The sequence below is a fragment of the Eubalaena glacialis genome, chromosome 3 (genome assembly GCF_028564815.1).
Source record: "Eubalaena glacialis isolate mEubGla1 chromosome 3, mEubGla1.1.hap2.+ XY, whole genome shotgun sequence".
Classification (NCBI taxonomy): domain Eukaryota; kingdom Metazoa; phylum Chordata; class Mammalia; order Artiodactyla; family Balaenidae; genus Eubalaena; species Eubalaena glacialis.
In genome coordinates this window covers 140,674,321-140,692,117 of record NC_083718.1, presented here as the reverse complement: position 1 = coordinate 140,692,117, position 17,797 = coordinate 140,674,321, and the positions used below count along the sequence as shown (strand labels likewise).

The following is a 17,797-nucleotide window of genomic DNA, read 5'->3' as shown; positions in this document are numbered from 1 at the left end:
AGATTTAATCTGAGTTTTAAAATATATAGCTCTACCAAAGGTGCCATTTTTATTAATGCTTTATTAAGTCTATCCACAAATGCTAAAAGTATATAGAAGCATATGAGATACAAAATATAAGTCAAGATCCTCTTCTACATGTTGGCTTACTTTAAAGGGTCAAGAAGAAATGTATTATTTACGTTGAGATTATCTACTGGTGCGTGTAGAAAGTTTAAATTAGCTGCAAGAAATTTTATCTAGACATGCACCTGCCTGTGCTATGATCTGGTATTTACTGGGCAGATTAATTACAAACATTTCTTCTGTTCCTTTAAATATGATCAGGCAGATACAGAAGCTGGCGTTTTCATAGTGAGTGCATTTCTTCTAAATGCCTGCAGGATAAAAAAGATGCTTATTAAATCATCAAGAATTAGTTTCCAAATTAACATGCATTTCATACATGATTTAAGAAATTTAAACACCCATTTACTATGTAATTTGGTACCTAGTTTAGTTAGGTACTGGTCATCTCTCATTTGCTATTTTTGAGTCTTCAAAGCAAGATTCACCTTCACAAATAATTGTCAATATGACTATTCTGACATAGCACTCTTCACTTTATGTGAAGATGGATTTGAGATACTTCGAGAGGGTTCTAAAACTCCAACATGACCTAATGAAAACACCAAATCTTACATGTCTTTTGTCTATAAGCCTTCAGGGCCTTTCAGCAGGTGTTTCCTCCAACAGCTGCCCCCGCAAAAAAGAGACAGTCTTTACTGACATTCCTATTCAGAGTATGTCCCTCTGGGGACTCCTAGTGGTGACAGAAGTTCTTGTCTATTTGGCCTTAGGACACTTGTGTGAGAGGAAGCCTTTGAAAAAAGCACCCAATGGCAACTGATGGCATATATTCCCATAGGGCATGTGGACCCTTTACTTCCTGAAATATCCCTTCCTTGCTTATATTGGCAGCTATGAATAAGTAATACATGGTGGGCCCCTATATTTCCCTATTCATGACAGTCCACCTATATTCTTCTTGTCCTACAAGTAGATAGGTTGCCAACTTGACAACCAACTTTTGCCAACTCATGAGCTGAGTCTGATCTGAATACTAGTAGAAGATTTTAAGCATCCTAGGGTTCACTTAATATCCTTATAGGTTATTGATACACACTTAGAACTAATGATAATACTGTGGAGGAAAGGAAGACTGCCATTTATTAAAAAGTTACTGTGGGAAAGGTACTAATTAAGCTAATTATTTAATTAATTAATTTGCTTTTTATTTTATTTTTGTTTTTTTGGCCACACCACGCAGCTTGCGGGATCTTAGTTCCCTGACCAGGGATTGAACCGGGGCCCTGGCAGTGAAAGTGCCAAGTCCTAACCACTGGACCACCAGGGAATTCCCTAAGCTATCTTATATAATCCACAAGGTAAATAGCATCAGTCCCATTTTATAATTAAGGTTTTGGGAACCGAGTGCCTTGTTTAAGGCCACTAGCTAAAGTAGGTAGTAGAGCTGGTGCTGGACATCTAATCCAAATCCCATTCTCTGTTACAATGCCAGGCCCTGCAAAGAAGTCTCATCAGTTGATCATGGCTGCCAGGACAGTTGTGTTGAGAAAGATTCTGAGGCCAGATTTAGGATCCAGCAAAAATCACTACTTTGATCAATGTGACGTATATCATAGCACACGAGTGAGGGGCAGCAGCACGGTGGTTTTCTCCACATTGTCACACTGCTTCTGGAGATGAGGATCTCAGAACACAAATGAGAAGAAATTTACATCCAGTGATGCAGTTCATGAGGAGTATTTTGACAGAATTCATCCTTTATATAGCAATTATATTCTTTCTAAAACATATTTTGGATTGTTACTTCCTTAATAATCTTCATTGGTCCATTTCTGCCTAATGAATAAAGCCTGAGCTAATTTATTAGCCTGGTGATCATAACTGTCAATGACGTATCTGGAATCTACTGTTCAATCATGCTGCTTCTCTGCCTTTTTTGTTCATGTTGTTATCTCTGCCCAGTATGTTTACACAGCCCATCAACATTACCCATTTTTCAAATTCCAGCTTCCTAGTAAAATACAAACATTTCCATTACTAGGGTCTTGGATGGCCCTCTGTTAGAGATCATGTACAGTGGAATAAATAAAACTGATTTTAAAATCATGAACCCTTAAATAATGACCTAATCACTCTATCCTAAAGGCGGTCTATGTTGTGGATTCCTATACTACTGCTTATTCTTCATTTCGTACTTAGAGTAGAAAAGAATGTTTACTCTCCTCAGTCTGAAGAGGAAGAAATTTCTGTCAACTCTTCTGCTCCCTACAGCCCATGGAAAAGTGACAAATTTGACTGACTGAAGTCCAGAACAGTAGTCCACATTTTACTAGTCATATTCGGTCACTATTCTTACACAACACTCTTCTTCCCCACTATTCAGTTTCCCTTTCACCGTCTGTCTACTCTCAAGTCCAGTTGGCCTTCATGCTTCTTAATTTCATGTTGTAAGGAGACCACCCCATTCTCTCTCTCTCTTCTGCAACCAAGCATGTAAGGTAGGTCTGTGATCTTTACTGTTATAGAGACACGTGGACTTGGGTCTATTTCAAGGATGCAGCTTTCTCCTCAGGTTCAGGAGAGCACATGGGATTCAAGATCTAGATTCAGTATGGGAGAGGGGAGGTTCCACTTCTGCCTTAGTCCACATTAGTTACCCTAGCCTTCTACCAGAGGGCCTGCCATGTTGGAGGTTAATTCTTCCACTCATCAAGTTGATACTTTGATCCTCGTTGGATTCATAATCTTTTTTTGTACTTGCTATTGGCCAGAATCCTAGAAAGAAGAAGGGTCTGAACCTGTATCACTTATCATAGCTTGCCTTATATTATTATTATTTCATGTATATAATATGAATCTTATATCCTTAGCTTGAATACTAGGTTGGCATTAAGCAAAGTGCTTTGTTTATACTAACCCTCACACTTGTTAACCAAGTGATTTATTTACACTGTTTCTAGGAAATGTATCTCAGCATTGCTTGTCGACATTAGCCCAAATCATGCTTTCTCCGCCTCTTTTGCTGGTCTTCATACTGTCTGTGGCCTATGGGTTGCTGTCTCCCTTACGCACAGTCTCTCTTATTGTAACATTATTTTATAAAGGCTCCACTTTCTAAAGGCTCTGGGAGCGAATGCATATGGGGTGCTCACCCCCACTGAATAATATAGGTCGGGAGGAATAATAACTGAAATGTGACAGAGGGCAGAAGCTGATGTGCAGACAGGGAATCTGGCCACAGTGGTGTCAGGGGCATTGTGACTGTCAGAGGTTTCTAGGGCATAGGACAAGATCAGGGAGTTTAATATCCTCCCTTAGTCATACCAGTTAGGCAGCTGTTGACAAATGCATAAAAGAACATGGAAGAGAGGGATCTAAGGAAGCCTTGTGTAAGGTAAGTTATAAGCAGGTTTTGAAAGTTGGGTAAAATTTTGATGACGGGGGAAAAGGTATGCCAAGTAGAGGAGACAAGAAAAAAGATAAGGAAATGAGAAAGGTGCTTTCTGAGGAATGTGTCTAGGTATGAATGGCAAATAATCTGGAGTGACTGAGGCACAAAGACAAATTAGAAAGGTAAGCTGGGGTCAGATCAGGGAAGAGTTCTGAATGATGGTATAAATTTGGATTTTACTATGAATATGGTGGAGTGATACCTTCGAAAGCATAATTTGTTCAGTAGCAGGACAGGCTGTAGGGAAACGAGATCAAAGAGCAGAGAGGCAGGTTACAATGAAGATGCAGATAATCTGGATGAGAGGTAATGAAGGAATAAACCAGTGCAGTGGACATGGAAAGGAGAAGTAAACGTTTTGGGAAGTGATATGACTTGGCAGCAGTTTGGATGTGGGGACAACTAGATGAGACAGAATTGTAAGGTTTTCAGCCTTATCACTGGATGAATGTAATCCCTAGAAAGATACAATGAGGGATAATATGAGGGGGGGATGAAATCAGCATATTAGGGGAATAATGTATGGGAGCTGAGATTGTTTACAGCTCAGGAGGAGGGTGACTTATACACTAAGGTGAGAACTAAAGTCAAGGAATGGATGAGATCATGAAGAAAGCACCCAAGGTGAGAAGAAAACATGATCAAAAGAACCCAGGGAAATGTCTCAAAGGTAGTCAAGTACATTTCACTGTAATTTCTCTCTGTTGCTTCCCACTAAAAGGGAAGTTGACTAGTAGGTCAACCTTAATTCTTTCAAGTTTTTTGAAAGTACTACTCAAAATAAAGACTCAGAAAAACATCCCTAACATGTGATGATGTTTACTAGAATCCACGAACACAAAGCTATTCTCAGTACTCTTAAGTTTCCCAAAAGTTCATTAATGAGACTGTCATATATTAAATGTGTATATTCATTTGCCAAATGTATAACTGTAAATATTTATGTGTGTATATAACTGTGTATTTATGACAACCATCTAATAGTTTGCTGTTGGATTTCCATAGGTCAGAAATTGTATAAAACATTTTACCCTATAATGAATGAATGTATGTATTTGTATATATATTGTATACTTAAAACTTAATAGGATCTAAAACCTTTGAGCAGTCATGAAACCTGACATTCACTGATTACTACCATGTAGTGGGCAAGAGCACAGGCTCTGGCACCAGACTACTCTGGTTAGTATACTGGCTCTGTCTCTTAAGTGATTCTGGTACAACGTACTTAACCTCTTTGTGCCTCAGTTTCCTTACCTGTAAAATAAAGATAATAACTATCTACTTCACATAAGTTGTTGTGAAGGTTAAATGGGATGCGTATAAAGCACTTATAACAGTGTCTGGCACATTGAAAGTGCTCAATAAATGTTAGCTATTATTATAAGCTATTATTTATTGTATACTACAGAATGAACATTTTAAGGAGTGAAAGTGATACAATTTTCTGTAGAAGATGCTTTGCAAATATTTTAAAAACAGCTAGTTAGGAAGATAATATTAATCACTTGAGATACCATTTCCAAAGAAACGTATTTTCAGTATAGAATTCTTTTTTTGCATTAATTTTTTTCTGAGAGAAAACAGGCAACATCTGGTTAGCTTCTAAGAATCTTAATATTGATGCCACTAAGTCTGGGATAATGCTAGTTTTTACTGTGAACCTTCAGTTGCAGGTACACTAAACACTAATGTTAATCATGACTCAATGCTTCTAGCTAATATGTTATAGTAAGCTATTTATAAATATATCATTTTTACTTGTATTGCTGAATCCACAGGAATTGTTTTGAAGGAAAGGTACAACTAATTAATATGTAATTCTTTACTTAATTCAGCACATTTCCAAATTCACCGACTTGTTATGTCTTTGTTCAGTCAGATGTGCCCTATAGAAACTATAACCTACCTCTCACTAGTTAGTTAGCTATTTTTACTAAAGGTACTCAATTAAGGGCCCTCTTTATATTCACTAAAAAATATGCCCTCTCTGAAAGCTGGCCTGGTAAGCTCAACTGTGTTCTCTTTCAACGGCCGCTAACTCACAGATCTTGTTAGACTGCCTTCCTATTATTTATAAGAAAAGATAAAATATAATTTCAACTAATGTCCCTATTTTCCTTACAGACAAACAATACCAAGTTTGATAATATACTTAAAATGTTTCCACCTGAAAAATAAACCGTGAAATCTAACAAGGCTAAACCTAATTATTAAGGTGAAACAGTACCTCGTTTTAAAGTGGTTTTAAGGAATTCATAGCTATCAAGATCATATAATTAATTCTGTATGAAAGAAAAAAGACTTTTTTTTCAGAAAACAGTGCAAAGTAAGTTGTCATAGTAATGATGCAGAATAAATGCTTAATCAAAATGAAATTAAAATAAAGAACCTACACGTAAAGTTTTATTTCACATTATAAATAACAGCTTTGGGGCTATAAATTCTTGTTTCAACAGCCTACAGATTTGCCTGATTCTGTTTCAGAACGTACATTTAAAAATTTAGGATGAAAACTGCCAAGAAACTTATTATTATAATGTGTGCTTATGTTTTATTATAATTACTCATCTTTTGTGCTAGGTTCTATAATCCTGAGGGCAGGACTATGTCTGTCTTGTTTATTAGTGTATCCGCAATGTTAGAATAGTGCCTGGCTCCTAGTAGGCATTCAATAAATATTAAATGAATGGGGTATGTAAGGAAATAGCAATTTATAAGTATTTGAAAATATCTAAATAATTCCTTTAAAAAATTCTTAGAGTGGCCATTTGTTTTTATTCATTCACTGAATATGCATTATGGACCTTCTATCCAGGTTCTATACTAAACTCTGGGACTACAGTATAGAGATAAGACTTTTGTTTGTTTGCCAAGGAGAAGCCCAGAGACAGCCCTGTAACCAGACAATTACAATACACTACCACATGATACATTTATAAACATTCAGACAAGTGTTGTAGAAGCCTAGAAGATGAAGCAATTTAGCCTTTTACCTAGGCAAGCTGGGGAGAGTTTCAAATGATGTGACACTGAAGGCTGACCTTAAGGAATGAGCAGGAGTTTGCTAGACAAAGAAGGAAGCAAGTACAATCCAGGCAGAGAGAGAAGTAGTAGAGAAGCCTGGCGTCCTGAGAGAGAGAGATTCCAGAGAACTGAAGCATATGGTATGAACAGTGTGAATGAAAAGACTACTTTCTGCCTATGTGAGGTCTGAGCTGGAGGAAGAAAAACACCTAATACGTACTGATTGCCCAAATCCTGCTTTTAACTATATAATTAGTTATATAACACTATAAATATCTGCTTTATTATTATATAGATGTGTTGAAAATACAAAAACAGCTTAGAGAATTTATCTAACACTTTGAGGAGCTTTTCTGACTACTCTAAGAGTTAAAATGGAAAAAAAATGTTCACCTGTCAGGTGACATAAAACCAATTCCTACTAAATGTGCCAGAATAATTTTTCTCCACCTCAAGAACAGTTAGTCTTCAGTCTGTTCATTACTGTCTTTTTATAGTATTTTTATTTAATAAAACCTATTAAGACTACCATACAAATCTCTTTACTTATGCTTTTATCTTTTAACTGATCAATTTTTATATTGCTGACATCCCTTCTTCACCATTTGCTCATTTAAAAATTCATAGTATATGAAATATGTCTCTGGAGAAAATGTCTATAAAATTTGTTACAGCTGGCAAATGTGTATGAGTCAGTGATAGCACATGACTAAATGCTTCACAGAAAATAAAATTTGTTTCTGTAGTAAGCAGAACTGTTTAAATGTTATTTATTTTTATGTTTCAAAGAAAATATATTGTGAAGTGCTGCATTGATTTAATACGCAACAATGTCTGTGTACACGCTGTAGAAGGAAAATTTATGAAACCTTTGCACAACTCCTTTAATTGAATTTTCCAAATCTCTCACCACACACAAATAATCAATATCTTCTGCAGAGAAAACCAGTCAGAATTATTAGTCTTTCGTTTCAATTTTGTTGTCATCAGCACATACAGAGCACCTGGATATTTGTAATGTCTGATAGCAAGTAATTTACACCTCTTAAACACATAATTGCTATTAAATGAGTTAAAATCTACGGTTTAAAATTTTTTACCTAATTATTTAAAAGATAAAAGCATCATACTTCTAGTAAAGTATAAAAAAATTTAAATCTTGGAAGAAATTATTTAAAAGGCTTTGAAAAGTAATAAACCAGTTTGTTTTTCCTTAAATCCTAGACAAATCTCAAGTAAGCAGTCGAAATGCAGCCCTAAAAGTGATGAATAGTGTAAAGCAAAAGCATGAACATTTATTAATAGGAAAAGGTATGACCCACATACAGCATATGTGACAACTGAATCCTTATAAAGAGCTGAGGACTACAGTTGTACGTTAATGTGTATTTGTGTCACCAAAACTAACATCTCTATTTTTTATCTCCAGATAAACTGATGTTTATCTGGAGATAAACATAAGAATGTTAACATAAACATAAGAATGTTAAAGCATAGGGGAATTTTTGTTGTTTCTCCTAAAATTCATCATGTCTAAACCTCAGTGCTTTTAATAGTGGAGTATTTGTTTGAAAAAAGATATTGCTTAATGTTAAGACCTAACAGAAAAAAAAAAGGGTAGTAGTTTTCTAGGAGTAAAATTATTTAGCTGATATGATGAATACTTTTTCAAGACTGAGTGGGGGAAAGAACAACATATTTTTAAGCTAAAAAATACTTCAGTGGGTGGTTAGAATGAAAAGGCAACATCAAACTATTTTATAGTCTTAGAACAGAAGGAGTTTAAAATTTGTCCTGTGGTCCAAGAATTTGAAAACTTCAAAATCCTATAACCAAGATGAATTTTACAATGCAAGAAGACAGTAAGTTAGCTAAAGAAAGCCAGAACATGATAGTTTGTGCTTTTTTCTTTTTAAGGCCAGAGCTAGAAATTCTGAAATATTTTGTATTATAAACAGCTGAAACAATCAACTTTTTTGAACAATGTAAAGTTCAGATGGTTACATTTCATTTAAATTATGCATACTTCAACCTACACAATTATTCTCAAAACAGATAAAATATGTTTTGGACTGAAGCTAAGTGTCTAGATTTCATATCTTAAGTGTCTAGATTTCATATCTTGGCAACTGCTCTACAATTTGCTTACATTCTTTTAAAAAACATTTTGTTTACTGGAAGTACTAGTCACAGACAAACAATGATGGTATTTTCTAATATCTCCAGAAAAAATGAAAATACCAAGTATAATATAATGCCATCTATTGTCTCAGGAATATTTGTATCAAGTTGTTTTATGTAGGGGTTGATTATGCAAAGTAAATAAATTTCATGCCTTCCCATGTGATGATAATGTGACATTCCATCTGTATCAACCCATTGAATGGTCATATGTTTTAAATCTTCAGCATAACAAATTAAAAATAATTTTGAAAATTCACATCCAAATATAACAGAAAAAGAACCTTTCATTTCATTATTTTTCTAATAGTCATAAAGCCAATATTATTAAGGAAAGTGAAGTTAGGCTTACTTCCTAAGTAACTGAAAAAAGAAAGAAGCCTTCCTTTGTTTAAGAAATTTGTATTTAGCAAAGGAGGTCCTCTTTATTCATATGCTCTATCAAGGCATTCCCTAATGTGCAAGGTCCAGTTCTGAAAACTATGAAAATCTCAGTGTACCTTTTCATGTTACTGTGTATGTTTTAAATTTCCCTGGAATGGGTTATATAAAGCCTTAGAATGTGTGTCAGATGTCTATTTAATTAAAACACTAGAGTCTTATCTTTACAATTATACTTCTCTGCCTGTAATAAAGACTGCAACTGATGCTAAACAAACCAGCACTGAAATGAAAAAAAATAAACAGAACTAAAGGACCAATTCAAAGGTGCAATGACAGCATAAATGTTGGAATTCTTCTATTATTGTCTATTTTAACTATTCTGGGAAAATTTGATAAGAATCTGAATGAAAAAAAAATCTGAAGGACATTCTTTTGATAGTGAAACAAGTAATCTGTTTATTTTCATTTTCATAATTACCTAATAAAACAAATCCAAAACATATTATAGGGCTGATTTTTATATTATGTAATTTGTGACTATATAATTTCTAATATTATGGAGATTCTCAAAACATTTTAAAATTTAAATAATTCTGGGTAACAGCATAGTAAAAGAAAAGAGTAAATTAGAAATTTTTATAAAAGCTGACGGCTAGATCCCCAAATAAGGAATATATAAAGCAAATTAGTTTGAACTGTCAAAAAAACTAACAAAGCCCTCTTAAAATGAATGTATGAATAGAAGGGGGTGAAAGTTAACTTAGCAAAGAAATTTACATATAACGTGCATGTGTTTGTGTCCATCACCTATAACCGAAAAAAAAAAATCCCACTAATATTAAAAAATACACATATTAGGAACCAGAGAAAAAAACAGGGAAAAGTATTCTGTAAAAATATTTAGCTCAAATTCAAATTAAAAAATTCAATCTATTTTTCAGGCAATATTACTTTAAAAAATAAGTGATACACTAATGAAGATTTGAATACCTAAGTAAATATTAAGAGCTAATGTAGCTCTTGCCAAGAAACAGAAATGGAAAATGACATATATTTTCATATATATATTTCTATATAATTTATATAAATATTATATATTTAATATATCTTAGCTCAGTTTTCATTTAAACCACAACAAATAATCAATGCTTATTAGAAACTTTAAAGCATGATTTAGTGATACAATCTCCTCTATGCATGAACAAACACTCAGTTCTTAGGGAACACCTGGTAATGGGCAAGTCAGTTTTAATGCCTAAAATACTAGAAAATAGTTTTAAGGCTGATCATGCAGACACACACAAAGAATCAGTATGTACTGGATAACTGAAAGGAGATGACTGTTTTAACATGTGGAAATAACTTTAATGTCTTAATAAATGTTTAGGGAAGGAAACAATACTTTTGGGAAATTTTTTCCCATTAATTATTAGCAGTGTCAGTTCACCTATTTGTTCTACAATTTTCCTTTCCTCATTTCTCAAAACTTGGCACAGGCCTAATGTAAAGCCTAATTCTAATTAGTTCTAGGAAATTACAGATTAAAAAAAAAAATTACACCATTGCCACAGAATATATAGAAGAAAGATTTCCCCTAGTTGGGAAATAATAAATATTCCAATTTCCCATTATGATCCTCTAAAACTTGTCAAGTTAGTAGAGATTAAAACCACTGAAAACCAGTTACACATTATAATCAAGTTACACAGCATTAGAAGAGATCTCAAGCCTTTTCTAGGAAATAGCTGCTTTCATGCTCTTAAATTCTATGGATCCTAATGGGAGTTAGCTGCCCAACTGAATGGCTCAGGAAGCCTGCTCAGTTCCCTACCCACATGAGTTTTGGAGGAGTTTTTCCATGGCTGCTGCCCTGCCATGACCCAGTTGGCCCTTGGAAGTGACCAGCAGGGAATCCCAGCTCTTTCCACTGCAAACTCATTGCTGGCTTTGTTAAAGATCCTAAACACAGACTAACATACTAGATTGGTTGAACCAGTTTCAGTTATGCCTTGTGTTTGAATCTGAGAGCAGGGATGACTGGATGATTTCATTTGTTTTAGGAAGAGACAACATGGAAAAATGCAAAGACCATACTTTTTGAGGTAAGACTGGTCTTTAGTTGGAATCCCTGCTCTGACACTTAAGTAGCAGTGTCTTTGGGCAAGTTACTTAATATTTTTCTGTGTCTTTGTTCCTTATCTATAATGACAATAATAGCTATCTTGCAGGGTTGTTGTAATGATCTGCTGATCCGAGTATTGGGAACACAGTAATTATTAGTCCTCAACAAATGGCAGTCATTGGTACTCAAAAATGGTAGACTAAAACATGGCTATCCACTTCAAGGCCTACTACCTCCATCTGCAGAGATTGCCAAATGGCATTCATGTCAGTAATATTAAAATCATCCCTCTTAAGTTGGTCTCATGGTTTTAATATTTTATAGTATTTTGCTTACTGAGGTATGAATGTGCATGTGTTATGAGAACTTAAAATCTGCTAATTTAGTTTCCCATACTGTGAAATGCTCCAAGGTATAAGAGTTCACAGTAGATCAAATGTCATTAATAATCTGAAAGTTTTCAGAACACTGGTTACAAAGTAACTTTTCATGTTTTGTGGATCTTTCTAATTCACCATTAAAAGCTGCCATATATTAATGCATTGTTGCACCATTTGTCTGTATTCTCAAAAAGAACTTTTGATAGAAGAAAATATTTAACTCTTGAACCGAAAATTGTATTTCAAAAGTTCAATCATCAGGGAAGCTGATCTTACCAGACATGGTCTTTTGCTAAATGCAGTATAATGTTTTTCAAATGAGATTCGTGGTCTTTTAAAAAAAGGGCCCATGATAATTGGTTAAAATGGTGAAATGAGATGAAAAGATCTCTTTATGTAATAAATTAAAACACAACTCTTTACCTTTGTTGGGAAGTCCTGAATTCTTCTTTTCAAATAGTTTTTGTTCTGTTACTTTTGTCACTAAAGGAAAAATAAAAATCTCACATTAAAAATTAATATGGAATATTAAATAATTTCTCATTTTGGAAGAAACAACTTCATAAGAAACAATAATTTCAAGCAATACATACTTATAAATATCAAGTATAAAATGCAATACCTTATATCTTTTTTAAAGAATGAGAACTGCATTAAAAAAAAGCCTAATACCAGTTACCAAGGTACATTCTTTCCCTTCACATTCAAGAAGAATCCCTGAAATAACATATCCTGGCAAAAGATATGTGGCTTCCTGTTCTAAGTTTGCAAACAAGTAATAGAGAGACACGATCAAAAACTCATAAATTTCTCTTACTTAGGTCTTTTGTTTTCTGCATTTCTCTTTTTAAGACACATGATGCATGGGAGATACCAATGAGATTTTCAAGCTCTCTACTGTCCTCCAAAGCCTAAAAGAAAGTCATCTTAAATGAGTTAAGTTCTCTACAAATATAATACTACTGACAAGTCTAGTGAAAATACAGTATACTGCTTCCTTCATATGAAAAACTTAAACTCTATGATAATGAAATTTAACTTTTTCTGTTAGGTTAACTATTGCAAGCCTTAAAATACCTGAATAAAAACAATTTATTAACTAAAAAGACTAAACACAATTAATAAATTTACTTTTAAATGTGAAGAAGCCAGATATTACTAAAATATTATGGTTAATTAATGTTCATATATGAAAAGAAGTTCCCATGAAAAGTAAATTGAACATATCCCCTGTAAGTCCTTTCTGGGATTGGATTCTCCTATTCTTTTTCAAATAGGGTAACAGAATATGAAAAATTATATGCCAAAAAAAGCAAACCTGTATATTACTTAAATTTTGCATTATTTCCATGAATTCGTCTGATGATTTCTCAACTTTAGATAGCAACACCATGAATCTATGAATGAAGAAAAAAATATTCAGCAAGATCAGGCACTTTCAGAGCTTTAATTCTTTTGAAAGCATCTTTGATTCAGTTTCCTAATCCTTTTCTTTATATTTTTCAAAGTGGTAAAAGATGTAAATGCTCCTCCTTCATGCTTTCATTCCTTTACAAACAGTATATTTTACCAACCATCTTGTCCTTTGGTGTTTCACTTTCTCATTCCCACTAAGCAGTGGGAGAGAAGATGTAGCTGGCTTGTCCTTTCTCCCCCATACCACTTTGAGAAAACTAATACATCACCATCTCCTTATTTACCTAGATCTAAGCCTATGAATCAGTGTTACCCAGTGATCTTCTTTACTAAAAAACCAAGTTTTTTAGCTTTAATATATTTCAGTGTGACAAAGACACAAAGGCACTCTTTTAAATTTGAAAACAAAGAAAACTTCACTTTGTAATTCTACCTTCCTTCTAAACATATCTCTAGTTAGCATATTAGCATTCTGGAAAAATCTTAGGTTTTTAAAATATTTTTATAACTTTATATCACACTTTCTTGCCTTAATATAACATTACACACACACAAACACACACATATTCATGTGTCTATAATTTTAAAAGCTGCACAATATTGTACCTAGTGAATACACCAAAGATGATTTAACCATTTCCTTATGGCTGCAATTTTAGTTTCTTTTTCAATTTTAAGATCTCATAGCTGTGTATGATAATCTATACCAGTGCAGTCTAACAAAAATATAATGCAAGCCACATATGTAATTAAAAATTTTCTAGTAGCCACATTAAAAGAAGTAAAAAGAAATAGGTGAACTTAATTTTAATGATATATTTAACCCAATATATCCAAAGTATTACCATTTCAACATGTAATCAACATAAAAATTATTCGAGATATTTTATACTTACTTTTTTTTTCAAAATTCAGTGTATACTTTACACGCATAGCACATCTCATTTCAGAATAGTCACATTTCAAATGCTCATTAGCCATGTGTGGCTGGCTAGTGACTACTGTTTCGGAGAGCACAAATCTATACTATCGATTTTATGAGAGAAACTAGATATTCTCTCTAAATGCTTTTCAAAATCACATCAGTGTTATCCATTAACATTTGTGTGCTATTAAAAAATAAGACAAATGTGATGTTAAATGTACATACACAATGAATATGAACAGTATGTTTTTCTTTTTTTAATTAATTAATTTTTTGCTGCATTGGGTCTTCGTTGCTGCACGTGGGCTTTCTCTAGTTGCGGCGAGCGGGGGCTGCTCTTCGTTGTGGTGCGCGGGCTTCTCATTGCAGTGGCTTCTCTTGTTGCAGAGCACGCGCTCCAGGTGCGCGGGCTTCAGTAGTTGTGGCATGAGGGCTCAGTAGTTGTGGCTTGCAGGCTCTAGAGCGCAGGCTCAGTAGTTGTGGTGCACGGGCTTAGTTGCTCCGTGGCATGTGGGCTCTTCCTGGCCCAGGGCTCGAACCCGTGTCCCCTGCATTGGCAGGTGGATTCTTAACCACTGTGCCACCAGGGAAGCCCCTGAACAGTATGTTTCAACTAAGTAAAATATATATCTAAGTATGCAACAAGGAATGGAGAGAAAGCATTATGCAAAAGCTAAAAATTATGTGAGGATAGTGGAATTACAGGTCATATTCTTTCTTTAAAAATTTTCCGTTATTATTATGCATTTTAAATTAGAAGTCATCTATCTGTCTGAGGCCTCAACTGCTTACCACTGGAACCTCAGTTTGTGACAGTATCATAAAAGGATTCCAGCTCCTCCAATTGAGCTCCAAAAGCCTGAAGGAGCAAGACGACTTAAGTGACTCCCACCCAGCGCTGGGAACCTCCAGCTTCCCCTATATTATACGTAAGCCTACAAAGTGCTTCAGAAGTGCAAAGCTGAGGCAATTAAGCTACTCTGCTATGAGAAGGAGTCCTAGGGGCTCTTTTCATTGCATCCCTTTCTTGGGAGGATTGGAGGGGCAGAGCCTCTCCACACTGTCTTATCATACCTTAAGGAACTGATGCTGTTCCCTGTCTACCCTCAGGGAATTGTGTGGGAAGGGATGGGTCCTGCAGGGTTGCCATCTTGAATGACTCAAAGGAGCTCTGTTCAGATAGAGTAAGATGTGAATGGTACCCCCAGAAGCTGTGCTATGTAGCATCCCCAACAATCCTATTAGTAAATCTCTCTCCCAAGTTAAGATAGTTATCCAGCAGCTAAGCAAACTGTAATCTTGGAGTTTTTGGACTGAGTATCAATTCTCTGAGTATCAAGATTTTCTTCACATGCCTAAGCTACTTTTGCAGGGAAACTTGCCTCCACTGCAGGACCAAGTAGAGTAGTGGACACTGCATCACTCTTGTAATTTTTATTTTAATTTCCTTTCCTTTCCTCCTCCTCCTCCTTTTACTTCTTCCTAGGTGAAATCAACTCCTTTTCCCATCTCAGTGGCAACCAAATTCACAGAATGGTTTTAAAACTGTCATCCAACTGTTAAATTTTGAGAAATTCAGGAAGTGTGTTCTCCATTTCTACATCTTCTGACTCAGTGGACAAGGCTTCATAATCTTTGGAGATAAACTACTTGCTGAGCAGCTTTTGGGAGAAGAATGGTTGCCACTGTCTTCATCCTAGACAAAATGGCGATTTTTATATTTAATCCCATTTGTGCTGGAGACTGGATTTTTATTGCTGCTAATAGCATTTTCTATATTTTCAATGGATGGTTCAAACTGTACCTTGTTGCCTTAAGACAGCATCACTGTTCGCTTTAATATCATCTCGATATCCCTTCACTAATTTACTTATTCCTGCCTGCAGAATACATTTCTGTTACAAAATTTCCAAGTTATTGTTGCTCCCTCCTTCAAGTTGGTGAGTGAAAGTGTCATCAGTAGGTGCCATTCATATTTTATAGAACACTACTCCTTTCGTAAACAGATTTGCCTCTGGCTGGACTAAATTGGATCAAATCCTTCATCTTATAATGACCATTGCAAGCTATGCAGATGTTGATGGGTACTGCATCCCGATATCCAGTGACTGCTGCCAGCTTCATGGCATCCTTATAAGATTTGATCACATCCTATATTATGGCCAAAGACCACTGCAGTACAACTTGAGAAATCTGAAATCTTGGTCCTCCTTGAATGAATCCTTTTTTGTTTGTCAGTAGAGTAAAAGTCCAGCATCATCTTTTTTTACCAACTAGTATTTTTAAAGTGTCTGGGTTAGTCCTCTGAGATACGTTTAAAAAGAAACTATGATCCAGTTGCTCCGGCACAACAGAAACCTGTTCACGTTTTGACATGTTTTTGCCAGACTGCCTTATGTCAGGGCAGATTCTTATGGTATGTTCACTATTAATATCTCTTTTTCTCTTGAGAAAGCCACATGCCAAAAATTCAGGGTTTTCGGTGCCTTTTCCAATTTGCCTAGAAAACTCTCACTGTGAAATTCAGAGTTCTCTCATTTTCCCCAAAGAGGAAGTCTTATTATTCTGAAGAACAACTGAAATTAGATGCTTCGACCACATAAAATCCATGGAAGGATGTATCCATTAATTATGCTTTAAATTTCTTCCACAGTTTCAAGCAAGTCATATGTAATGTAACTTTCAAAACTATCATTCTGCTCCAATTGTTTTTTTTCCCATCTTGACTGCTTTCAATTATTTTCCATTCTTACCTTCAAATTTAGCTTCATCATTTTCCTTTTCTCCATAAAGTTCCTCAGATATATTCTGAGGGGAGAACTAAAAGAATAAGGAGAAACTATCATTAAATTGGTGCGTCTGACTAAAAATTGCTGATACAGGTGATTAACTCAGCTGTTGCTGTGCCAGTCTAGACATGGAAGAAGGGAGGCAAAGGAGATAGGAAAGGAGCCCAATAATGTCTTCAAGATTCCCTAGCATGCGACCCATGGTGCCTACTGTATTAACAGTGCAGGCACTGTGGGTGTAGTGAGAGAAGAGGAGAAACGTCTAAAAGCCATAACAGTCTTTAAAGATCCTGATTTCCCCCTTTCTGTAACTTCCAATTGTTTGGCATCTGTCTTCCTCACCAGATTGTAAGTTCCATGAAGGCAAGGACAGTCTCTACTTGTTTACGTTATAAACCAAGTTACCTAGCATGGTGTCTGTAGTATGGTAGATATTATTTGATGGATCAATGAATAAAATAAAAAAGACCTAGTCCAGTGAACATCCATTCCTAGATCCAAGTGAAATATGCTCATCTTTTACTTTTTTCTTTCTTTTACGTCCTTCTGATCATAGACTTCATAGTTCATCAGTTTGTTACATCACTGAGAAAGCTGGGTGGGGAAAACAGGGAGATGCTGGTCAAAGGGTACAAGGCTTCATTTATAAGATGAATAAGTTCTGGGGATCTCATGTACAGCACGGTAGCTATAGTTAAAAATACTATATTGTATACTTCAAATTGATAAGAGAATAGATCTTAAGCATTCTCACCACCAAGAAAACAAGGTAACTATGTGAGGTGATAAATATGTTAATTAACCACACTGTCATAATTATTTCACAATGTATACATATATCAAATCATCACGTTATACACTTTAAATATATATATTTTATTTGTCAATTATACTTCAATTAAGCTGGAAAAAACCTGAAGAAAAAGAAACTTAATTTTCTCAGTCCCTTAACCTTCTGCCACACACATGCGTGTCTAATACGTAATCCTGGATTTCCTACCTATTTGTTTTATTCATTCCTGGCCCAAGCTGTGAGTGCTAGAGAAAACTTAC

General features: G+C 34.9%; 1 protein-coding gene across 1 annotated transcript in view; it reads right to left on the bottom strand.

Moving 5' to 3' along the window:
• The window catches only part of ITGB3BP (integrin subunit beta 3 binding protein), a 99,015-nt gene continuing 81,218 nt past the window's right edge, over nt 1-17,797 (bottom strand). The window contains exons 5-8 of the mRNA XM_061186487.1: nt 12,933-13,011; nt 12,432-12,525; nt 12,038-12,097; nt 1-377 (exon numbers count right to left, since the gene is read on the bottom strand). Coding sequence (XP_061042470.1) covers nt 370-377; nt 12,038-12,097; nt 12,432-12,525; nt 12,933-13,011 — 241 coding nt within the window. The 3' untranslated portion in view covers nt 1-369. The remainder of the gene's footprint in view (nt 378-12,037; nt 12,098-12,431; nt 12,526-12,932; nt 13,012-17,797) is intronic.